Source organism: Sarcophilus harrisii, chromosome 1 (genome assembly GCF_902635505.1).
Source record: "Sarcophilus harrisii chromosome 1, mSarHar1.11, whole genome shotgun sequence".
Lineage (NCBI taxonomy): Eukaryota > Metazoa > Chordata > Mammalia > Dasyuromorphia > Dasyuridae > Sarcophilus > Sarcophilus harrisii.
The window spans coordinates 227257296-227284113 of record NC_045426.1 but is presented as its reverse complement, the minus strand read 5'-3'; the positions used below and the strand labels follow the sequence as shown (position 1 = coordinate 227284113).

Below are 26818 nucleotides of genomic sequence, written 5' to 3'. Positions count from 1 at the left end.
GGTTCAAGGTAAAGCCTCTAAGAACAAAGAGGTGACATTCCCTCTGAACTTGTCTTGGTCAGACAACATCTGGAGTGTTATGTTCAGTTCTGAAGTGCCGAAGTTTAAGAAGGACCATGATAAACTGAAAAGCATACAGACCATCATCCAGGATGGTCAAGGGCCCTGGTTCTGATCATCTGAAGATTGCTTAAATATATGGGGAATGTTTAGCCTGGAGAAGACTCAGGGAGGACATGATAGCTGTTTTCAATTATTTGAGGTTATATAGAAGAATTAAATAAGACCTATTTGGCCCTAGAGGGAAGAATCATAATTTGAGCTTTATAGTAGGAAAAACTTAACAATTATAGCTATTCAAGAGTAGAATGGTTATTGTTTTAGTAGTTGTTGGATTTTCCTCCCTCATTGAAAGTCTTCAAGTAGAGACAGAATGAACACTTGTCAGAATATTATAATAGGTATTCCTTTAGTATATGAATTGAGCTAGTTTCTCATTGAGGTTCTTTTTCAATTCTATAATTCTATGATACTGTATTTAGGATTTACAGGCACATAGTAGTCTTTCGTATACATTGAGAGTTTGAAGGGCAATAATTACTATGTATTTTAGCAAGAAAACCGAAGAGTTTCTATCACAAATGTCACACACACAAAATCTATCTTTAATATTCTTTTTATCTTGTCAATATTGGTCTGTAGATTGTAGTTGAATTAGAACCACCTTTACAATGCAATATTTTGTAATATATAGCAATATATTATATATATAGTTAATAATAATAAAAGTGTAGTAAAAGAAATTTAAAGGTAGAATAAAATATCCAAACTAGCAAATGGATACCTTTAGTTTACCACCAGTATTAACAATTTTTTTGATTTGTAAGACATGAGGATAAAATTGGCATGTACCATAAAAGCATGTACAACATACAAATAGATATTTAGTTGTCATTTTTTTTGTCACTTTAAGCACAGGTAAAACAATATTTTGCAAACTGTATATTAACATCACTCTCCACATAGTCTCTTACTCTATTTTCTTTTTTTTTTTGTCACTGACACATGCATCTACTATCATGTAGATTATCTGTATAATGCCCATGGTCATGATTAGCACATAAATACAATCACTACTAAGATAACAACCAATTTAGCCAAACATCTCCACTGATAGTCCTGAAAAAAATGGTATTATTTTCCATATAAGTTTAACCTTGGATTCTACTTTTTCATTTTTTATTAGTTGATTCCCATTGCTGTCTTAGAAAACAGGGAGTTTTGTATTTGTAGATCTAAATGTTTTTGCTATTTATTTATGACAGTTATAAAGTCACTAAACCAGGAAATTAGATATTTTTTGTATAAAAAATATAGAAATATATTGTGAATAAATCAATCATAAAATATTCTGAAGTTCCTTTGGCTAGGCTTCTATGTATTAATGAAATTATTGCTTCTTCTAGATGAGCAATAACATGGTGGAAAGTTCTGGGATTGTACTTTGAAGAAATGAGACTGAAGTCCCACCTTTGTCACTTGCCAATTGTGAAACCTTAGATCCCTTAACTTTCTGAGATTTGGTTTCCTCATGAACAAAATGAGGGATTTGAATTATATGACCTTTAAAATCCTTCCTGGCTTTAAAGCTATGAACTAAAAAAGGCCAAAACAAGAGGTCAATGCAGTGGAGAAGCAATGAGTTGTGTGAATTAATTTACAACTGCCATGGAAGTAGGTAGTGGGAATGTTCTAGCTATTAAGTCTCAAGGTGAGTTGAGGGAGATATATGGAGAAGATATTCTTCAATGTTATACCTTCTGCTAAAAAAGCTTTCCTGAATGGACCCTGAGTCACTAGATAATGACTATTACAATGTGAGCATGCAATAACATTGTAGACAATTGTTATCAGTAAAATACTGATAAAAACCAACATGAATTAACAAAGACAAGATAAAGACCAAACTAACAAGTACACTTCTTTTAAATGAAACATCTAAGAGTAGCATTTCTTTCCAAAGAAGCATTTGAGAGGCAGCATGATAAGCTAGAAAGAAGACTGAACTCTGGCTCTACCACTTCTTATCCATGTAGTTTTGAGCAAATTGCCTCTTCAGTTTTCTCAATAAAAATGAGGAGGTTAAATGTGATGACCTCAAAGGTCCTTCTAACTTATAAATTTATTATAATTAAAAAAAAGATATTGCAGATGTGTTTCCATCAGTACTAAATGTTAAGAAAATATTTCATACTCTAACCAAACTCTTATTTGGGAGCTGGTCTTGGACTTAGGGATAATTCTTGTCTAACCTACCTTATCTTTGCTCCCCTTAAATACTTTTCATAAGCATACATGTTTCTGTATCACAAAACAAGAAAACTAATTAGCCCTAACTTCTCTCCTGACCTCAAATCTTGTATCTCCATCTGTTTTTCAAGCATCTCAAGATGTCAAAAATTAAAATCATTACCTTCCCTTTAAATATCACCCCCCATCTGCCAACTTCTCTAATAGCAAATTCTCAATTCCTCAAGCTTCACAACCTAGATGTCATCTTTGATTTTTCACTATTTCTCACTCCCTCTCCCCATATTCAATCTGTTGCCAAGGTCTACCAATTTCACTTTTGCAACATCTCTCAAACATGCCCGCTTTCCTTCCCTGAATGCTACCACCTTGAGTCAGGTTCACATTTGCACTACTCAAATAGCCTAGAATCTCTCCCTATTCAATCCAACCTCCAATCAGACATCAAAGTGTTTTTTCTTTTCTTTTTTGCTGCTGAGGCAATTGGGGTTAAGTGACTTGCCCAGAGTCACACAGCTAGGAAGTGTTAAGTATCTGAGACCATATTTGAACTCAGGTCCTCCTGACTTCAGGGTTGGTGCTCTATGCACTGCGCCACCTAGCTGCCCCAAAGTGTTTTTTTTTTTTCCTTAACAAAAAAAAAAAAAAAAAAAGGTCCAATAACGTTTATCCTCCTTACTCAATAAACTCTAGTCTCTGGAATCAAAAACAAAATGCTTTGCTTGGCCTACGAAGTCATAGATAATCAAGTCCCCTCCTATCAGTCTTCTTCCATCTTAGTCCTTGAACCAATGACACTAGCCTTCTATCTATTCCACAAACAAGAAATTCCATTTTTCTTCTCCAGGAATTTTCTCTGGCTGTTCTCTATGCCTGGAATGCTCTCACTCTTCATCTGTTTCTACTGCCTTTCCTGAATTCCTTTAAGTTAAAATCCCATTTTCTACAAGAAGTCTTCCCAATCCCGTTTAATTCTTTTTTCAATTATTTCCTATTTATCCCATATGCAGATTGTATATACATATTGATTTGCCTACTTTCCTCTCCATTAGTTTGTGAGCTCCTTGAGGGCAGGGATTGTCTTTTTCTTCCTTTTTGTATTATAAGTGCCTAACACAGTAAAGGTTTAATAAATATTTATTGACTGATTGACATTTGTAAAATACCTGCTGGGTGACACAAACTTAGACCCTAGAGAAAATATAAAGTTTAGATAAGACATGCCTCTACTTCCAAGAAGCTTTCAATCTAATAGGAGAATAAAGATATGAGTAAAATAACAATATTACATAAGTGTATTAGACTCTAACAGAACAAAGTGATGTAGAAAGTTTATGGGGGAAGACCCTTACCAACTAGGAGGACATCAGTCAAAGATTCCTGATAGAGATGGCATTTTAACTGATCTTTAAAAGAGAGGGTGGGAATCCAATAGAGAAAGAAGAAGGGAGAGAGGCAAACAGAACAGTCTGATTATAAACACAGAGGTTTAAATACAGTACATGGGAGGCAGGGAATTGTTCAGGTTGGCTTAAATGGAATCATTATCCAGTGGAATAATCTGAAATAATAATGGAAAAATAAGAATGTTCTCATGCTATGGGTAGGCTTGATATTATGGAAAGGAGAGAATTTTACTTGAGAAAGTAATGGAGACCCTGAAGATTCTTAAATGGAAAGTAGGGTCAAGGTGAAAGATTGATATTGCAACAGTTCCTCCAGATGGAGTAATACTGAAGGTCTGTATTATAGTGGAAGCTATATATGGGAAGAAAGAAGAAAGTTCACATTCAAAAGACGTTTTAAAAGTGGAAATGACTAGGCTCTTTGGATATGAGAGGGAAGAAATAGGGAAAAGTCAAAGAATCAAAGGTTTTGAGCATGACACAGTAAGCAAATGGTAATCCCATTGACCAAACTAGTAAGGTTAGAAGGAAGTTCAAATGTGGAACGGCAATATAGTGAATTTAATCAAGACTGATATTCTAAGTTTGAGGTGACAGTAGGCCATCTAGTTGGAGATACCTGACAGAATTGGATTTAGAGTTGGAAGAATTAGATCAAATAAGGCTCTTGTATTTATTACCTGTGTAACCTTGATTAAATCATATAATCTCTGTGGACCTCAGATTCTTCATTTGTAAAAGCAAAGAGTTGGACTAGATGGCTTCTTCTTGCTCTAAATCTAAAATTCTGTAATACAATGAACTAAAATTTATACTGTTATTTCATTAACTTAATGAACACCCAGAGGAAGAAACTTCCTTTCTCAGTACAGGTCAACTCCTCCTCTCTAATTTATGATCTTAAAGAGTTGTTTAGTGGTTAACAACTTAGCTAAAGTCACATAGTTAATTGTAAAACCAAACTTGAACCCAAATCTTCAAGGCTCCAAGGCCAGCTTTCTCTCTACTAGAAGTCACAGTCACAGGCAGTAAAATTATGTTGTGTGTCTACTAAGACAATACTGCTGCATATATTAGGGTGGTATTGATAACTCAAAACCTGCAAGTATTTCTATTTCTGACCACCTCTCCTCTGATTTTGAATCTATAATAATTTCCTAGTTCTTAAATATAAATTTGGATTCTTCTTTTTGATTTTCAAATCTCTTAAAATCTTATCCTTACTCTACCTATGCAAGCTTATTTTTCTCTACCATCCAACATTCAGCATGCACTTCAGTATGGATTTGCTGTCATCTACACTATCCTCCACACAGGCACTATTGCTTTCTGCCTCTCTGGTTTTGCTCATGCTATTTCCCCTGCCTACAACATATTTCGTTTCTCTAGCAGTGGGGAATATATCCTATTCTTTAAACTCTAACACAAGTCCCTCCTCTTCCCATGAAACCTTCATAAATTATTACTTTGAACAAACTAATGGCACTAAAATTCTTTAATAGTGTCTTTAGAGGAAAACAATTGAAAATTGGGTAGTATATTAAATTATTCTAGGGATTCAAAACACATTGTAAGATTGAAAAGGGTTCAAGGAGCAACAAAATTCAGGAACCACTGTACTAAATTATGATAGGAGGGGCCAGGTCTTACCTAAGCTTTGTAATTTTCTAGCTCCTAACAATGCTACATACTATGTTAATAAGTAAATGTTTAAAGTTTTTGATTCAGTACAATTAACTTAAATCAATCAATCTTTATTAAAAAAAAAAAAACCTCCTATGTGTCAGGCATTGTGTAAGCAAATGCAAAGAATAAAAGAAGTCCTACTCCTGCACTCTAATCTCAATATGCTTACTTGTAAAACTGGGATGATAATAGCATTGATCTTAAAGTGTTGTGAGGATCAAATGAGATATTACAATTTATTTAAGGTAATTTTTGCAAATTTCTCTACAAATATAAGCGATTACTATTATTCAATACTGTGTATTTTAGTACTTGATTATTCTAATAATTTCGTGCATAATAATTTGCCTTTCCAACTACATTGAAGGCATGAATCACATTTACACTTCTGACTTCTTACAGTACTACATCAAGCATTCAATATTTGTAATGATTTCATCCTAACTCACTGTGTGACTTTGGATATATGATCTAACCTTTCTGATTTCTTCAACTATAATAAAAGCATCAAATTGCATGGTCTCTAATGTCCCTTCCTGCTCTAAATTCTATCAACTGAGTCTACTTTAGCTTTCTCAAAGACTGACTAAATGTTTGAACTAAATGTATAAATGAACTGATTATTTCCTAGCTTTGATTCAAATAATTTTTTATTAGTAAAAATTTGGGAGATGAGGTATTTTTTTAGGTTTATTTTTTATCATTTATATTTGTCTCACTAATTATCTACTTGATTTTTTAGGGTATTTCACTTTGCAATTATGCACCACACACCATCCTATTAGGTCAAAGCAAAAAAAGCCCTTTAAACAAGACTAACTGGCAGTAAAAATCTCTCAAATGAAGTCCACACTAGCATTTTGAAAAGGGTAAATGAAACAAGTATCCAGATAATTTCTATAAATCCAGCTTTGCCTCACTTATCAGGGTACTTATGAAGAAAGGCTTTGTGTGTGTGTATGTGTGTGCCTGAAAAATATGGCAAATTGCCTAATTTCCCTTTGTTAGTTGAAGACCTGGCCCAAAGTGATATTTATTACAAAGTTTTCAAATAACAGAAACTATTCACAGCAAGGAAAAAACTGTGTTACCTAAACAGTATCAATAAAAGAATGTAAAATGTTTCGGTCTTCATCAATGTGTCTATTGAGGATTTATAACTGGCTTAAAAAGAAGCCTCACAGGGAAACTCCCAAATTGTGGAATGTGGATATAAGACTGGTAGAACTCCTCAGAGAGCTTGGGTGGCTCATCCTCTAAAGTGCTTCCTTAAAACACATTTTTTTCCTTTCTTTCTACAAAATGAAACTTTTTCCAATATAATTCCATTAAATAAGCCCCCACCCGTGAGGAAACATTAATCTACTTTGCAAACATGCGTTTCAGTTCTGTGCTTTACTCCCCCCCCCTTTTTTTTTTAACCTTGAGACAAATGTTTTTTTCCCCCAGAGTTGAAAGCTGTCCAAAACCAGGACCACACACGCTGCCTCTGCAGGCCTGCGCTCATCACGTCCTCCCTCCTCCAGCAACTCCAGAGGCAGAGGCTGCCTCTGCTGCTGGGGACACACACACTCCCAAAATGGCGGAGGGGTGGTCTTCCTTCCCCCACTTTTGTGTCTTTTTTTTTGTAAGAAGAGAGGAAAGGGAAGATTTATGGAGATGAATGTAGTTTAAAACAAAAAAGAACTTTTTTCATTAAAGTCTCTTCAGATTTGAAAGAGAAGACTCAACACCTAAATCAGTCCCAAGACACTTCCCCCCTAAAAATGGTTTATTCCAAGGAGCTGCAAGTCTCCTCTCCCCCCCTTCACCCCCACCTTTTGCTCTCCACACAATCTCCCACACCACCTAGCAAAACACTGTGGACCAGAATAGATTACAGCAAACTCTTTGTAGGTTTTATCTGGCATCCGGCCAAACTGCTAAACAATAAACAATTCCCCCTGGTGTAGGGAGGATTTAAAAAAAAAAAAAAAAAGACTAGGTATAGTCTCGTAAATATCTTTATCAATTGAAAGAAAATAAAAGGAAGCAATAGAACGTGCTGGGTCTCTTACCTTCTACCCAAAGCTCTTCCACGTTGGTTTCAAGATTAGCTGCCTTTAATCCTACAGCGAAAGCCCCAAATATAAGGAGGCCCACAACCAAAAACTTGCCGCAGTTTTTTTGAATGTAACAACCCAGTTTAAATAATAGTCTCTGAAACTTCGCTCTCAGCCACAGCGGCGCTTTCCTGCCGGTAGCCTTCCCCTGGAATGCAAGCAAATATTAGGAATAAGTACTTCGAAATCATCATATACACTTGTGCACTGTGTAGAACAATGTTTGGACTTCCGGGGTGCACCTCTGCTTCACCCCACAAACCACCCATATATACTCAATTTTTTGGTAGGACTTGGAAGGCCGGGATTTCTGAAAGTGATGAGGACTGGTTCGGACAGTGAAAAAGGAAGATAATATGTATTTCGAGTACATTATGCAAATAATTTCCACAGTATACTAAGGGATGAATGAAATAGTTAGCCTAGCAACCACAAGGATACTAGCTAGTGTTGGACTTTTCCCTCCTGAAATCATGGAGAGTAATAAGGTGAGAGTTTGGCCGGAGGGGCGGGGTATGGGAGTGGGATGAGAGAATTATGCATAAATCAAAGCCTCGCTTCAGAGTGAAATCTGTCTCAGTACAGAGTGAGCGCCCCTCTAAGCACCTCCTGGGATTACTAGGAATCCCGAGGTGTCTCAGGGGAGGGAGGGAAGGAGGCGCTGGGTGTGTGTGTGTGTGTGTGTGTGTGTGTGTGTGTGTAATCGACCATTGATTCTGAGGAAAGAAATCATTCTTACTAGAATATTTTCAGTGGGGAGGCGGGGCATCGACGGTAAGGGAAATTAATATACATGAATTGCAACCAACTAGAATAAAAACAAGAATAGACACCTGGTCTCCCTCTTCCCCCCAGGTCTTGCTATTATCTCTAGGATGAAGTAGTTAAATGAATGGGGGGGGGGGGAGGGGGAAGGATGCTATTTGATAACAATTTGATTTGTTGCCATTTCTTTAGCCCAGCTCCCACAACCTTCAACACCAACTTTGTAGTAAAATGTAAGATCCACGTGGCGGGCAATGCTACAAGATCATAGCTTAATCGTGATTCATTTCCATAGAGTTAGGAGACGCTGTGTGATCTGAATTAAAAAGTAGAGCAGCCATCTGTAAGTTACGACAATATTTGTGAACAGAAGAGGGCAGCCACATGGATTTTTTCCCTCCCCTTTCCCTTCTTGCTGAAGCATTTAAAAAAAAAATGTACTTCTGAAAGGAAAATAACGTGTAGGGAAAGGGAAATATCTGGGCGTTGTTTACCCTCGCAGATATTTCTTCTGCATAATCAGCAACCCGGGATTCTCTTTCCTATATAATGTTTACACGGAATTCCTGGATTCCACACATTTCAGTAAGAGTAACGAACACAATGAACCCGGCGACTCAGTCAGACCTGCACCGCAGATTTAAGGTGGCAATTTGTTTACAACTTTCACTTTTCCTACGGGCTGGGGGTCAAGGTAAACCAGTCAAAGAAAAAGAGAAGGAAAAAATATCCTCTCCTCAAAGGCGATTTTTAAGGGATTTGAGATTTCACGCTTACTCAAAGCTTAACAAAAGCAAAACGGGCTGCCAAAAAAAGGAAACCACCTTTATTTCTACCCCCTCCTCCTTCCTCTCCCCGCCTCCCTCCACCCCCACCCCCAAAATATGTTAAGAAATGTGGCAGCATTAGAGAAAAGCCAACCTAGAGAAAGGACAGAGAGAGAGAGAGAGAGAGAGAGAGAGAGAGAGATTAAATCCTTGAGTCTTTTTCTGGATTGGTTTAATGGGAGAAGAATTCGAATGACCCAGAAAGTGTACACTAGGGAGGGAGAGCACATTACACGTTTTACACACACACACACACACACACACACACACATACACACATCCATCCCCTGCAGAAGTTAGACATCCCTTTCATTCCAATGCTGGTGGGTGTGTTTGGGTTTTTCAGTTCCCCTAGTCTATTTCTTTTCCCCAAAGAGGTGAGTGTATGTATGCGTATGGGTACTTCCATAGAGAAAGAGCAGAAGGTGGAAAGGGAAAGGGATGCAGGGGGGAGGTCCAGAAGGAGGGAGAAGAAAGACAGAAATGCACCTTAGAAATCTGCTCCAACGCGAAAGCCGCATCGCAGTAGCTCGGCCGCTGCAGATACTCCAGGTCTGGTGCCCCAGCGCGTCGGTTCCCTCCCGTCCTTCTCCGCCTCCGGCTGCCGTTTCCCCCAGGCAGATCAGGGTCTCTGCTGCAGCCTCCGCTGCCGCCGCCGCCGCTCTCAGGCTCCGCAATGTTAACAGCTGAGGCCATGTTGCCGCCGCCGCCGCCGCCGCGGTGACTGAGCTGCCCCTGCTGTTCCCGCATCAGGCGGGCTGGCTTGTCTCGGTTCCCCCACCACCACCACCACGGCGCGCTGCTGGAGCTGGCTGGTGATGCCGGGGAGTAGGCTCCGGAGAACGCTTCTTTCTGCGGGTGGCTCCGGCTTTTGCTGTGGTTGCTGCTGCTGCTGACAGACCTCCTCATACCGCGGGGGCTGCTGCTGCTGCTGCCGCTGCTGCCGTTGGAGAAGAGTCAGGACCTGTGCCTTCCATTGCAACATTTCGTGGTGATCCGGAGGTCTCTTCTGCGGCCGCTTCCCACATCCAGTTCGTGAAGAGGGTGAGAGGGATCCGTATGTGTGTGTGTGCGCACGGGGGGCGAGCTTCTCTCTTTCCTGCTTGCCCCCCCTCCCCCCCGGTGTCTCCTTCACCACCACCAAACAATCCCCACCACCACTTCGTCCACTCCTTGTTTGCCCCCTTTTCCAGACCCTTTTACTTGGGAAAATGAGAGGAAACCCCCAGAGATCCCACCACCGGGACTTTCTTCCTCGGCTCCTTTTCTTGAGTTGCTTCTCCGGGAAGAAAGCAAAAAGCCACAGCAGAATCCGAGCTTCCTTTGCTCTTCTCAGTGCTGTTGGGGAATTGCTGCTCCTGCTCTTGCTGGTGCTGCTGCTGGAGGCGGAGGCTGCTGCTGGGATTGCTCCTTCGACTCTGGCTCTGGCTTCTGCTCCTTGCGGACTCGCTGTACCATTCTGTTTCAGTGCAGCGCTGCTCTCTGACTCCCGGGACTTTGGGACTCCAGTCCGTGTGTGTGCAGCAAGCAGCAGCAGCTCCTTGATTCAATAGATGAGATGGAAGAAGAAAAAAAAGAACTCTCTCCATTTGGAGAAAGAGGAGGAGGAGGGGAGGGGGTGGAGGGGGAGAGAGCCAGCGAGAGAGAAAAAGGCTGGAGCTCCCGCCCCTGGGGCTGTCAGATGGCTAGGATTTCTGCAATGCGATTGGCTCAAGGAGGGCAGAAATTACTCAGCAAACATGACTATTATTAGCTGCTTAGCAACAGCTCACCAAAGTAGAGAGACCACCCAGGCAGGCAACCCTAGTGTGTGCATCCCCAGCTTCAAGGGGAGCCTTAAAGAGCTCCAACCTTCTTGCATGCAATACTTCCATTAAGGAATGCTCCCCCCTTCCTTTTCTTTTCAAAAGAGTGTCTTCTTTTTATGAGACGCTTTTTTTTGCACACACACACAACACACACACACACACACACACACACACACACACACACACACCACCCCGCGATGTACAAGAAAGTAATATATTTTTTAAAGCGCTTAAACAATTTCTGAAACTTCTAAAAAGAAAATCTATTCAGAGGCACCTTGGCCTCAAGCTGTAGCAAATACTGGGAGGTCCGACTTGAATTCCCAGGCTTGAACCAATAATGACAGGGTGGTGGATACTGAGTTAGTGTGTGCCAATTCCACCCCCCCCCCCCTTTCTTTTATAACTAAAAGGAAGACAGTCTCTCGCAAGAGAAATACGCCTTACATTAAAGATAAACAAAACGGAAAGTTAAAGTACACAACACAAGAACATAAAAAAAAAACAAAAACACCCACCTCCAAATCCCCTGCCTACACCAACCCCCTACTCCTAAACAACCTACTATATTCAAGGAAGAAATTAGTCATTTACACAGGAGCATCCAGACACCCGCGGCAATCTTTTAAGGGGGGTGGGGGCTGTTTTTATTTAAATCTAAAATATTTAGTATAATTTAAAAAGAGATAGCTGTTTGCAGTTTTGGGAAAATTGAATTGGGTTTCCTTCAAAAGAAAAAAAAGTCACTGCTACTTAGTCTGCTTTTTTAAATCCTCTTTTAGCACATCTACCTATTTATTTAAAGTCGATCGCTAACTTTTTTTTTTTAAAGCGGTACGCATCCTTTATATATTTATTTTGTAAGAGCGTGACGTTGGGAGGAATAAAGGCTTTGATGTTGAATTCATTAGAAACAAATTGTGCACTGACTGTAAGAACCCATCCCGACGCTTTAGCTAAGGTCACGAAGATATCTTGGGCTTTACTTTCCCATTGGGATAAACAGCCCCTTTGGAAGCGAACATTGTTAATTTGCCAGCAGTAGTGGCTTGCCTTACAAAATGTCTCAGAAATTCGGCTGGCTCGATTGCTTTTTTTTTTTTTTTTTTAAACGTGGGTGGGATTTTTGGTGTTTGTTTTTGTTTTCCCCCTTAGTTTTGCAAGTTATGAAATTTCTCCCCACAGCGGAGATCCGGGTAGTAACTTAAAAAAAAAAAAATCTTGACTTCATTGCGAAAAAACTAGCGGGATGTTGTGCTGATTGATCTAGTGAAATGGGGGAGTGTTGCTTTAAGGTGCACACGGTGTGTGTTCATTGAAAAAAAAGAAGAAAGAAAGGAAAGGAGAGAAAAGAAAGAAACCCAGATGGAGGGAAAGTAGGAGGGGCGGGGATGAAGCGGGGGAGGGGGGCAAGGGAGGTAGGAGGTGGAGTCTTGGAAAGGCCACGTGACCAACGAGCCGGGAGCTGGGAGCCCCAGTCCACTGGAGTAGAAGCCGATCTACTAGCACCACTGCCTGGGGGTGCGTGCGTGCGTGCGTGTCCAAGCGTGAGGAGGCGGAGGACGGGGGGGGGGGGGGAAACTCACGCCGCTGGACTGGCAAGTGACAAGGCAGAAGCGGAAAGAGAGTACTCTCTCTGCATACCCGGCTTTGTGATTCACCCAGCCGGGGCAAGTCCACTGGGATTTTTCTTACTTTCTTCCTTCTTCTTTTTCCCTCCCCGCTTAAAGAAGTTCGTGTTGTTAAGAACCCGGAGGAAAAGAGGGAATGCACCGTTTTAAACTCCTGCCCCTCCCACCCCAGTTATGCGCCGCTGCCGGTGCAGAAAGGCATGCCAGACAAGCCATAGTACATTCCTAAAGGAGGTCTCTTCCCCCTTTACGTTACCCAATACCAATGAGGCTTGACTACTACCGGCCAATAGCAGCAAGGAAAGGAAACATTTCCATTCAATTCTGCCCCAAGTCTTGGAAGATGTCACGGGCTGCCGGCCGGTGGAGAGACAAGCCCGCTGATTCCAGCGCACGCGGCTCTAGCAGAAAAGATTCCGGCGCCTTCCTACAGTTCCTAGGATTTCTCAGTCCCACTCCTCTCTTTTCTTTTTCTTTCTCCCTATTAGTACACTCCGTTCTCTCTTTTTCATCTTTCCCTAACTCATGGGGGGAAAAAAATTCTTTTTTTTTTTTTTTTTTTTTTGTATTTCCAACGCTTGTGCCGTGCCGGGCACACTACTAAGCATTAGTAAGCTTGTTGACCTCTCTCCCTCAGCAACCTTCCTCTCCTTGGCCTTTCATCTCTCTTCCCCCCCCCCCCCCCCATCCTCTTGTTTTATTTACTTACCCTTATTTACTTTCTCTCTTTCCTTTACTCTCTCCCCTTAACTTTTTCTTACTGTTGGAACTTCCCATTCCCAATTTTTCTTTTTTCCTCAGTCACAGTCCTAACCCAAAAGAAGTAGGAAACCTCACATGTAAGAATGGCTTTCACAAGTGACACTTTCAAAGACGATATGGGGCACAGATTCATGAGGACGCTTTCGTATCATAAAAGGAAGCCAGGGAGCCGGGAAATTTAAAACTGAATGCGTTAGCCAGGACATGATGCTAATATGTTTCTATTCATTCCACGAAGCTTATCTACAGCAATCTCTTAGAAAGCCAGTATGATCAAACATATCAAACAACAATATAAATAAAATAGAGAATAGTGCTGGAACTAAACAGTATTACAGGATGTTTTGTATTAACACATGATAAATCTGTAAAATGAAAAATCAATTGTACAGTGAAAATTGGCTTTTAAAACCTGAGAAGCACAATTAAAGTGGGTTGATAGCACATGCTGAATGAGCCTGTTAGGATTTCAGGTCATACTATTAAATGCTCAGTATATATTTTCATTAATTTCTTTAAATGTTGGGGGAACCTTTCGTTTCAATTCACTTATATGAACACATAGAATATTATAGGACCATACATTTAGAGCTGGAAGGTACTTCAGAACTCATCTAGTTCAATACCCTAATTTTACACATCCAGAAAGGTTGTGACTTGGCCAAGATTCCACAAATAAAGAATGTTAGGATAACTAGTTGTCAAATACATTTATAAAAAGCACAGAGGTTTGCATATCTCTTAGCTGCTGAAGATAAAAGCAATTATGTCATTAAATCACATTTCAAATTCTTTAAACTTTTAGATAAAAATTCAAAATATTTCTCTTAATGTTGTATCATTAATCATTTAATATTCACATTTTCTAAATTTATTTAATTTTTAGAGTTTCTCACTTTAGGAAGATGTGGTAGGGTATATTAATTCATCTTTGTATGGAAGAAACTTCCTTCTACTTCTACACTGATATCCTTTCAAGAGAAGACTTTTTCCTTCCATGTTAATTTTATTCAGTCTTACTTTTTTCCTAAATGCTTTGAACATTGATCCAGGGGTTTAAGATACATGAAGCCCTTCTACTTCCCCTCTTTGCCTTCTGTTTGATAGGTTAACTTTTCATGATCTTAGACAATGCCCTGCTGGTATATTCTTCTCACTGGTTCCCAAACTCAATCTGGAACCTCAGATTTAACAAGCACTATCTTAATCTCTCTCCCATCCCACCCCCTCTCTTCTTCCCCTGTGGTCTGCTTTTTTCATACACAAGAGATGAATTACTTTGGGGATCTAATTGGCCTTGTTTCTGCAATGTTTTTTAAAAAGGAAGAGGTGCCAGTGTAAAAGCCTGTCTCAACATGGGTGGTCAGGGCTGAGGCTGCCCCCAATTTGCCTCATTGCTGATGCATGTGAGTGCTACATTCCCAGCGATAATGTTGTTCTTAATCAATCTGCCCTTATTTACATTTGTAAGCATTGTTGGCTTTAATATGCATGCCCTGTGCTTGTAACTGCTGCTCGACACCAGGTTTTGTTAACTTCAACTAATCACAAGGGTCCCACAGACCTGATATGGAGCTGGTTTGGATGAACAGGCCTACTAAGGTGTCTGTTGGTGAGATTCTTTTAATTGTCTTTATTCCTTAAGCTTCCCTTATATATTTATCAAACACATGATCACTTGAGACTTTGTGGACTAGCAAACTATATGAAAGAACATCTGATTTACCCCCTTTAATATTCTTTTTAAACCATATTCCAATATATGGATTACCTTTCCTTCCACTGTGGTCCAAAGACTTAAAACAATCCATTCCTCTAGCTCTTTACTCATATTCTGTGAATTATTAAGAATATCTCCTTCTGTTCCATTCCCCCTTATTCTGCTCCACACTTTAACTTCCCATGGCTTATAACACAGATCTGAAATCTACATTTATTACCCAAATGCAATATGACATGGACAAAACCCATCTGGCTCCTATGTTTAAATATTACAGAGGGAAGTAAAGCAAGATAAAGCTAAATCAAAAGACAGAATAGAGTATGGCTATGAACAAAAGGAATGACCTTCCAATTATCTTTTGGAATGTTGTTTACTCATCACTACTTCCTCAAATGTTCAATGTAAGCCGTGGACTTCAATATTTGATAAAATTGTATTCATATGATACCATAAGATATCATTTGTACAATGCCATCCATGCGAACATCACAAATAAGTAGGCCCATACATTTATCTTATAATTCACAATTTTCAACATGCATTTATTTTGCTTAATTTCAACCATCTCTAACCTAATAGATTGCAATAGTAATAACTTGCTTTGTATACTGCATTTACTTTTCAGAAATACAAAGAACTTTCTTTTGACATAGCACACTAATCCTTATAATATTGCTGTCAGTTTCATGGGGAGTAATAATATCATTTCTATTTATTATGGTAAAACTGGAATACAAATGTCCAATGAGTTGCCAAAGGACATAAAATTGAGTTTAGGCTGTGAGACATTGCAAACGGATCCCAGGAGTCTTCACAATTTAGTATTCCACCGCTCCTTGCACTTTCTTGCTTCTTAACAATACCATATTATCTCCTTATAAATGTTTGTGTATTTCCTTATGTTATCTTTAAGGAATTGAAAAGTGGAACCTAGAGACAAAAATTAGACAATATGATTCTTAAAAGTTTCAGGGTTGAGAAAAGAAAGTATTCAACTGCAATAGAATCTCAAGACACTGGGCTTGACCTCCTCCCTCCCCCACTCTCTTTCCCTCTCTCTCTTCCTCCACTTACCCCCTCCCCTTCTCCCCTTGCTCAGGGATGTAAGAAAGGGAACAGCTCGACCCAACTTGTCAAAATAATGCTGCTAATTACCCCTGATCTCCTTTAATGGGAAGCTGCCCCAAACTCTACAAAGAAGAAAAAGAGAGATCTACAGTACAAACTCAGGAACACTGGCATTTATTGAACTAACAGAGAGGGGTGGGGGTGGGGTGGGGGGGTAAAGAAATGTCCCACCAGCACCCCAAATATCTCTACATTCATCAGACCAAGGTCATTAGTGAAGGCACCCCAAACATTAAACTGCAGTGAGAATTATACTTCCTGCAGTAGCCGCAATAGCAGGGAATTCAAGACTGTTGAATTTCTCATCAGTTGCTGCTATAAGAATTGTCCAACATGTCAATTTTGAATAAAGCACAGAAATGATTATAGTATGGATGTTTTTTCTCTTGCTGAATATCTTTCTGACTCCAGTATTTTGATATATTTAGAGTCATTATTGAATGCAACCAGAACAGTATCTCTATAGATACAGATACTGAAACTTATACATGTATAACTACTTATAAAAATATCTGCAATCTTTATATATTTATAGATATGTATGTGTATATACATATAAACACACAAATCTATCTATCTATCTATCTATCTATCTTTGTATTTGGCAGAAGGTAAACCATTCATTTTCATGATCTCTACAACTGGGTCTTTCCCTAAAAAAGAAGCTCTGCTACACGATCCCTTTGACCCACTGGTGCAGCAACACATTTATTAGAGATATAGGCATGAGAAATGAAAAGGAAGTAAAACAATTCAAGCTTATTGTGTGTCTTTCTTTCATACTGCTAATCCGGTTTACACATCACGCCTACATGTCTCAAAAGGGCTTTATACACTGTGGCAGAGGCAGAAGAAAATAAAAGGTGTGTGTGTGTGTGTATGTGTTTCATATGTATGTGAAATAAAGATAAAAGGAAAGATTTTGATTCATTGTCATTTGTCAGTTGCCTATCTACAGGAAATATAAAAAGTATCTTTTTTCAAATTATCCCCGATTTGTTCAGACTTTTATCAAAATATATTGTCAGATAATAATCCAGTTGCATAAACACAGTAATAGCTTGAAGCGGAAATAATATATACCTTTCATACTGTATTTAAGATCATGTATGAAACTCAAGTTACTCTGAGTATACCAAACCTAAAAGTGCCCACTTTGGTTCAGTATTTTAACTTAAAATGATAATGCAATCAAAGGCATTTATAGCTATGTGGAAAGACATGTTGTAACAATCAGAACACACCATTGAATATTCCTTATTTTATAATAATGAGTCTAAAGCACCCAGAAATAAATGATAACAACAAAAGATGACACTGAAGAATAGTCTTTATGGAGTCAATTACATGTTGTTACTGAGGCCAAACCCCAAATCACACACAGATACAAACACTAAGCACACACAGAGATGAGAAAGAACTATTGTAGTGGTTTCAGACTCATTATCCAATTATAACATATTTGGAGTCACCCATTGTGGATCTTTCTTATTTATAACTAGGTCTTTCCACAAGGGGAGGGGCAAAAAATGGGAGAAGTACATCTTGAATCCTAGTCTCTATGAAAATAGAGGTCTCTGAATGTGATTCCTTAAAGTAAAACCCACATGATTCTTTTTTGAGGGACACAAATCAAAAAGATGAGAAAATATCCATTGTAGGGTTTGTCTATGCATAAACCAGATATCATTTTGAAAAAAAGAGAACTTGAGGAAAAATTCATCTTTCATTCACTAGTTCACTCTCATTCACTAGTTGGAATGGTCCTGATGTTGGAATTTCTTCTGACCTTCCCAGTCAGTACAGACAACTTCTTTCATTCACAAGTCAATAGGTGCATGCCAAGATTAATACCTTGAATGATTTAGACACATTCGTTATCAGACTATCCTGACAAACACGAAAGACATCCACAACACATCTATCTTTCCCATTATGTGGCCTGCATAAACCTATAAGCATTAGGGTACATCCTAGGAGAGAAGGCATAATTTAACCTTTTTTTCCCCTTTTTTTTTTGTTTGTTTGTTTTCCTTCTCCCCAAAGTACAAAAAAATCCCACTTCTTCTTCCCCTGCCCCAACCCCAATCATGCAAATGCCTTCAAATACAATTCACAATGATTTAGTTTCCAGGTTTTGGTAAAGTGAATCTGTTGCACTAGTTAATCCCACATACTATAAGCGCTACTCTGGCATTTGGCCTTTTCCCCTGTGTTTCAGTGGGTGGTAGGAAAGGTGTGTCAGTGTCTGTCTGGGAAGGGAGGAGAGGGGAGGGGGAAAGGAAGTATGTACTCAACCTTTTGAAAACACTGTTGGATCCTTTATTTCCACTCTAGGTGATGCCCCCTAAGGGAGGTGGAGTTGGAAGGGAAAAAAAAGGTAAGAATGTGTTCTCTAAACTGTGGCAATTAGAGATTATTTTCCCCTTCCTTTCCTCCTCCTCCTCCTCCTCCTTTCCTCCTCCTTCTCCTCCTCCTAACACCCACTCTTCTTCCTATTCTCCTCCCTTTTCTGCTTCCTCCCCCCCCCCTTTTTTTTTTTTTGGTCATCTCTCTTTTTTTTCTTCCCCTCTACCCAGTCCGTCTCCTTCTCGGTCTCCTGTCTCCATATCCCTTCCTCAGTTCCTGTGAAAAACAGCTTTCTTCACAGTCCCAAATCAGGAGCTAGGACCGAAGGGGACTGATTAGCGGAAGCCAGGGTAGAGACCCTTCCAGGCGTAAAAATGGGATAGGCGAAGAGCTACTCCGAGAGAAATGCCCTTGATAAGTCGCATTACCAAACCCTTGTTCGAGCTCAGAGGGAAGACTAAGGGGGAGGGAGGAAGGGAGGGAAACATTTAAATTTAAAAAAAAAAAAAAAAAGTTGAGCTAAACTGGCCGCGACGGAGGTTCCGTGGGACTTTGAGTTCCCCCTCCTATTTCACCCCCACCCTCCGCCAATACATACAGCTGGCCCCCTTCAGGGAGCGCTGGTTTCTCTGGGAGGAATGGAGCAAGCTATGCCACCCGTTTGATTTGCCTGCGGGGAGCAAGCATGAACCCCAACACCTCTCACCCATAGGTCTCCCTAGTAGCCCTACCGGCGACTTCAGGTATAAACACTTAAAGATAATTGCTAGCAAGAAATCTCTGTACAGGATGGGGATAGGATGGATTTTTAAAGATAAATCATTCACTCACCATCTCCATTAAGGAGCCCCTTTCCAAGAATTGGGGAATCTGGAGCCGTTTCTGCTGCTTCTGTTGCTGGTAAGTAGCTGGGGGGTGAGTTTAAGTACGAAGTGTGAGGGGAATTTTGACTTTACATCAATTTATTTTCCTTTCTTCCTTCTCCTGTATTCCCTCTTTCTTCTTCTTCTTCTTCTTCTTCTTCTTCTTCTTCTTCTTCTTCTTCTTCTTCTTCTTCTTCTTCTTCTTCTTCTTCTTCTTCTTCTTCTTCTTCTTCTTCTTCTTCTTCTTCCTGCTTCCTTCCTTTTTCCTTTCTTTCTTTCTTTTTTTCTTTTTTTCTTTCTTTCTTTACCTTCTCCTTCTTCTTCACAAAAGGAACTGAAAGTGTAAAAAAATAATCCTGCTAGGTTGCAGGCATTCTGCAGAGTGCTGCTAGGGTTCACAATTACATGCCTGTTTCTATTAAGCAGCTTCATCGTTCTCTATGTGGGTGGTCTGCCTCTCAATAGGCAGGACCTGTCAGGGTCACGTGATGGATCCGAAAACTTTACCCCTTTACAATAAACTCAAGGAAAGCAAAGTAAACTAAAGTAACGTGCTATCAGCACAGCCCTCCTGGGTAAACAGGAGGCACAGCTTCTCTCCCTTGCCTTCCTGGGTTTAGCCCAGCCTAACCAAGCTTTTCTCTTCAGGAACCTACAGTGCCTGCTGATCCCTCTCAAGTCTGCAGAAGACAAAAAGGAATGTGGGACTGGAGTTCCCCTCTTCCTCTTTTCTTTTCCTATCTTCCCTTCCCCCACTGCAAAACTATACATAGCATTTAGCCCCTTTTTCTGGGGTTTGGGAGGAACAGGAATACTTTTTTTCTTTGCAATAATATCTGTCACCTGGATTTCTGTATGGAATAAATAAATGGCTGGCAAGCAGATCAAAAGAATATCAAAAAGAGATACAGATATCTAGAGAAGGTAAAGGAAAGATGAACAATTTAATTTTTCAATATTGCAAGATTTATATTCATAAGATGATAAAATCGTAGAGTTAAAACTGGAAGGGATTTTAGAGACCACCTAATCAATCACTAAATTTTACTGATGAGAAAACTGAGACCTAGAGATGTTAAATTACTTGCCCAACTTCATACAGCCAGCATGTGTTAAAGCTTGGAATTCCAGTTTTCTGTCTTCAAATCTAGCACACTTTCCATTGTATCATGCTAGCTCTCATGTTGACTTCTGTCATTTCTTCTAGGGCTTACTAGGAAGTTACTTGCTTTAGGAAGTCTCACAGTGGTGTTCTTTGGAAACGAGGATTATTAATTAGCTCTCGTGAGAAGCACCTAAATGAGAGTTTAGCACTTATGTGCTAAATATAATTTAAATGAGTTTGGCACAAACAATGAGTGCCAAAAATATTTGCCTAATATTACTTTTATGCTTTGTGATATGTCACACAAATATTCCTTCCAACAGTACCATTTTAAATCAGTCACATTTTAATAGTGGTTAAGTGAATAGTTGGTAGTTATTCCCTAAAAACAAGCAAGAGTTTCCTCCAACTTGATCACCTTATAGAATTTAATGATGTAGAAGTGACCCAGAAAAATCTGTTCAACATTTTATAAAGTATAATGAGGGAAGACATACTATAGAGTATGCTTGAAGTTGCCTTATTGGAATACTTTTTCTGCTTTATGTTTTCTTTACTGACTGAGTGACTGAACATTGTTCTTTGGATGGACAAGTCTAGGCTTGAAGACAACTTTATGAATTCAAGAAATTCAGAGGTGCTAGGCTGGTGGCAGGGGAAACTTCTGCCAAATAGAGGACAACAATCAACGAGATTCAAGATTGGTCTCTACCAGCAAAGGTGTTCCAAGAATTGTTTGGAAAGTGCAAAGCCAAAGTGAAATGCAAAATGCATAAATAATTATTCTGAATACGGCTTTATGTTCTGATGAGGGTTAGGTATTACTTACTCAACAAATCATGACATACTTATAAGTTAAGTTATTGAATCTTTTCTTAAATCATTTTGTGACTATGTTCTTTTATATTTGAGATTTCTTTTGGGTCTAGGCACATTTTATCTGTCCCATACCTGATTCATTATGAATTCCTTTTTACTTTCCCCTTTTTGGAGGAAACTGTGGATATTAGCCATACTCTAAAAATAAATTTGTCCCAGGGCAGGTAGGTAGGAATTTAATGAGCCAAAGTATAAGAACTTGGAGCCTTGTCTATCTACTACTCCCCCCCCACACACACACACTTTTAGAGGCCTGGATTCCTAGAATTGAACCCAGTCCAAATTGCATACATGTTCATAGAACAGAGAGCAATCCCAAAACCTAGTTATTGTGGGCCAAGCAGCAGGGCTAAGACTAGGCTACCCAAACTATCATTTTAGATTATTTTGTTTTGTTTTACTAGCAAGTCTTCACAAACAGCAAGCTGTGCTTAAAAAATACATTATTATTTAAGTGTAAATTATGGGTACATTAAGTAAAGTTTTAATGATAAATTTAAACAATCTTTAAATAGAGACTAGCATTTCCACCGGATTCTAGGCAGATCAAAAATATGAACTGAAAAGCTGGAGTTTATATTGTCCCCACTATCATATACTATTTGATTTAGAGTCATCTGAGTTACCAAAATATTAATCTTAGTAAATCATTAAATCAATCCTTTTAATGTCATGTAACCATGTAAGTTATTCTCATTGAGGAAATAATTTCATATCACTTGGTTTTCAATTATATCTGAGATATTTCAATGAATATCTCAATGAATGAGTGAATATCTCATGGGTATAGGATCAGATTGGTCTTAACAATTGTGGAAACATGAATGTTTTCTTTCAATAAATATTTCTTCTTTTTCTGTATTCCAGGTCACATCAAAGAATCTGCTTCATGCTCTGGTGTAAACAAGGCGAAAATAGTATAAATAAAGGAAATACATCTCAGAATAAGGTGGCCCAGGATACAAACTAAAAGAATAATGAATAAGAAAAACAGCTCTGGCTAATAAAGTTATTTGAGCAAGCGGTGTTAGGTTTAATGGAAAACTTTTCCCAGAACCTTTGGAATGTATCTTTTGTTAAATAAAGTGAGGAAGTGACAGTCATTCAGTGAATTAGACTGCTACTGATTTACACCAGATGGACCCAAATGTACCCTAGTTTTGGCGTCAAGATTCTTTTTTCTTCTGTCTCTTCTTTATTTTTTGACAATGTCAAGTAAAGGCAAGTCAGTAAGTGTTATTAAGTACTTACTATGTGCTGGGCACTGTGCTAAGTGCTGGGCATAGAAGAAAACAAAATCAGTCCTGACCCTTAAGTAGTTCACACTCTAATAAGGGTGACAACATTCGAAGAATTCTAATCATGCAGATTTGTGAGTTAAACTAAAGATAATCTGTGCTACAGTGGATAGCATGTAGGCCTGAAGTCAGGAAGACCAAAGACACTTTTTTTTTTTTTTTTTTGCTGAGGCAGTTGGGGTTAAGTGACTTGCCCAGGGTCACACAGCTAAGTGTTAAGTGTCTGAGGCCAGATTTGAAGTCAGGTCCTCCTGACTTCAGGGCTGGGGCTCTATCCACTGCGCCAATTAGCTGACCCTCCTTCAGACACTTTTAATAGCTGCCTGAATAAAACTGAAGAAGAAAATGGCAAACCATTGCAGTATCTTTTCCACAAAAACCCCATAAACAGTTGGTCTACAGGGTTATAAAGAATTGAACACAACTGAATGACAACAATCTCACAGGGAAGGCACTAGCACTAAACTGGACTGAGAAAGGCTTCTTATAGTGGATGGGATTTTTAGTTGAGACTTGAAGGAAGCCAGGGATGCTAAGAAGTAGAGGTAAAAGTGGGGGGGGGATGAGGAAGAGCATTCCATGTATGGTGGAAAGTCAGTGAAAATGTGAAAATCTGGGAGGAGAGGAGCATCTTGTTTAATCAATCATAAGAGGCCAGTGTCACTGAATTTTAGAAAACGTTAAGCTGAATGTTAAGAAGACTGGAAAGGTACAAGGAGGACAATTTATGAAGGGTTTTAAAAGGCAGAATTTTATAGTTTTTTTTAATAGTAACTTTTTATTGACAGAATCCATGCCTGGGTAATTTTTTTTTTTACAACATTATCCCTTGCACTCACTTCTGTTCCGATTTTTCCCTCCCACCCTCCACCCCCTCCCCTAGATGGCAAGCAGTCCTATATATGTTGAATATGTCCTAGTGTATCCTATATACAATGTATGTGTGCAGATCCAAACAGTTTTCTTGTTGTACAGGAAGAATTGGATTCAGAAGGTAGAAATAACCCGGGAAGAAAAATAAAAATGCAAACAGTTTACATTCATTTCCCAGTGTTTTTTTTTTCCTTTGGGTGTAGCTGCTTCTGTTCAATTGAAACTGAATTAGGTCTCTTTGTCAAAGAAATCCGCTTCCATCAGATTACATCTTCATACAGTATCGTTGTTGACGTATATATTGATCTCTTGGTTCTGCTCATTTCACTTAGCATCAGTTCATGTAATTCTCTTCAAGCTTCTCTGTATTCATCTTGCTGATCATTTCTTACAGAACAATAATATTCCATAACATTCATATACCACAATTTACCCAACCATTCTCCAATTGATGGGCATCCACTCAGTTTCCAGCTTCTAGCCACTACAAACAGGGCTGCCACAAACATTTTGGCACATACTGGTCCCTTTCCCTTCTTTAGTATCTCCTTAGGGTATAAGCCCAGTAGAAACACTGCTGGATCAAAGGGTATGCACAGTTTGATAACTTTTGGGCATAATTCCAGATTGCTCTCCAGAATGGTTGGATTCGTTCACAGCTCCACCAACAATGTATCAGTGTCCCAGTTTTCCCATCACCCCTCCAACAATCATCATTATTTTTCCTGTCATCTTAGCCAATCTGACAGGGTGTGTAGTGGTATCTCAGAGTTGTCTTAATTTGCATTTCTCTGATTAATAATGATTTGGAACACTTTCATATGAGTGATAATGATTTTAATTTCATCATCTGAAAATTGTCTGTTCATATCCTTTGACCATTTATCAATTGGAGAATGGCTTGGTTTCTTATAAATTAGAGTCAATTCTCTATATATTTTGGAAATGAGGCCTTTATCAGAACCTTTAACTGTGAAGATGTTTTCCCAGTTTGTTGCTTCCCTTCTAATCTTGTTTACATTAGTTTTGTTTGTACAGAAGCTTTTTAATTTGATGTAATCAAAATTTTCTATTTTGTGATCAATTATGGTCTCTAGTTCATCTTTAGTCACAAATTTCTTCCTCTTCCACAAGTCTGAGAGATAAACTATCCTGTGTTCCTCCAATTTGTTTATAATCTCGTTCTTTATGTCTAAATCATGGACCCATTTTGATCTTATCTTGGTATACGGTGTTAAGTGTGGGTCCATGCCTAATTTCTGCCATACTAATTTCCAGTTATCCCAGCAGTTTTTGTCAAATAATGAATTCTTATCCCAAAAGTGAGGATCTTTGGGTTTGTCAAACACTAAATTGCTATAGTTGACTATTCTATAGGATTTTATAGTTGATGAATAAAGGATGTAGAGAGTTTTTTTTTGTGTGTGTGTGTGTGTGTGTGTGTATGGGGGTGTATGAGAGACAGACAGAAAGAGACAGAGACATGGAGAGGGGAGAGAGAGAGAGAGAGACAGAGAGAGAGAGAGAGACAGAGAGAGACACAGAGAGAGAGAGAGAGAGAGAGAGAGAGAGACCGAGAGAGAGAGAGAGAGAGAAAGACCAAATGACACATAGAGAGAATGAACAAGAGAGATTTAAGTTTACCACTTAGGAAGATCACTTTAGCAGCAGAGTAGAGGATGAATTGGAGTGGGGAAACAATTGAGGTAGGGATAACAGGCTACTGCAATATTCTAGATATAAGGTGATGTGTGTTAGGGGTGGGTTTAACTTTAATAATATTTTCATCCATTCCTAATAAAAACACTTGAGAATATAGGAATAAATGGACTTTTTCTCAAAACAGTCAGGAGCATATATTTAAAATCATGAGTAAGAATCATATGCAATGGAGAAAAACTGGAATCTTTCCCAGTAAGATTTGGAGTGAAGCAAGGTTGCCCACTGTCACCATTACTATTCAATATTGTATTAGAAACACTAGCCTCGGCAATAAGAGTCGAGAAAGAGATTAAAGGAATCAGAATAGGCAATGAGGAAACCAAACTATCACTCTTTGCAGATGATATGATGGTATACTTAGAGAACCCTAGAGAGTCTACAAAAAAGCTATTAGAAATAATCCATAACTTTAGTAAAGTTGCAGGTTATAAAATAAATCCCCATAAATCCTCAGCATTTTTATACATCACCAACAAAATCCAACAGCAAGAGATACAAAGAGAAATTCCATTCAGAATAACTGTCGACAGTATAAAATATTTGGGAATCTATCTACCAAAGGAAAGTCAGGAATTATATGAGCTAAATTACAAAAAACTTTCCACACAAATAAAGTCAGACTTAAACAACTGGAAAAATATCAAGTGCTCCTGGATAGGTCGAGCAAATATAATAAAGATGACAATACTCCCTAAACTAATCTATTTATTTAGTGCTATACCAATCAGACTTCCAAGAAAATATTTTAATGATCTAGAAAAAATAACAACAAAATTCATATGGAATAATAAAAGGTCAAGAATCTCAAAAGAATTAATGAAAAAAAATCAAATGAAGGTGGCCTAGCTGTACCTGACCTAAAACTATATTATAAAGCAGCAGTCACCAAAACCATTTGGTATTGGCTAAGAAATAGATTAGTTGATCAGTGGAACAGGTTAGGTTCACAAGACAGAATAGAAACACTATAGCAATTTAGTGTTTGACAAACCCAAAAATCCTCACTTTTGGGATAAGAATTCATTATTTGACAAAAACTGCTGGGATAACTGGAAATTAGTATGGCAGAAATTAGGCATGGACCCACACTTAACACCGTATACCAAGATAAGATCAAAATGGGTCCATGATTTAGACATAAAGAACGAGATTATAAACAAATTGGAGGAACATAGGATAGTTTATCTCTCAGACTTGTGGAAGAGGAAGAAATTTGTGACTAAAGACGAACTAGAGACCATTATTGATCACAAAATAGAAAATTTTGATTACATCAAATTAAAAAGCTTCTGTACAAACAAAACTAATGTAAACAAGATTAGAAGGGAAGCAACAAACTGGGAAAACATCTTCACAGTTAAAGGTTCTGATAAAGGCCTCGTTTCCAAAATATATAGAGAGCTGACTCTAATTTATAAGAAACCAAGCCATTCTCCAATTGATAAATGGTCAAAGGATATGAACAGACAATTTTCAGATGAAATTAAAATCATTACCACTCATATGAAAGAGTGTTCCAAATCATTATTAATCAGAGAAATGCAAATTAAGACAACTCTGAGATACCACTACACACCTGTC

General features: G+C 38.7%; 1 protein-coding gene across 3 annotated transcripts in view; it reads right to left on the bottom strand.

Moving 5' to 3' along the window:
* Positions 1–19521, bottom strand: part of PTCH1 (patched 1) — an 83671-nt gene extending 64150 nt beyond the window's left edge. Inside the window, exons 1-2 of one of the 3 annotated variants that reach the window (XM_031937701.1) lie at positions 19329–19521; positions 7460–7652 (exon numbers count right to left, since the gene is read on the bottom strand). In XM_031937701.1, coding sequence (XP_031793561.1) covers positions 7460–7652; positions 19329–19337 — 202 coding nt within the window. In that variant the 5' untranslated portion in view covers positions 19338–19521. Of the gene's footprint in view, positions 1–7459; positions 7653–9585; positions 10703–19328 lie in introns of those variants that run through there. The other 2 variants (XM_031937700.1, XM_003761310.4) reach the window with 2 other exon arrangements.
* Positions 19522–26818: the final 7297 nt, after the last annotated feature.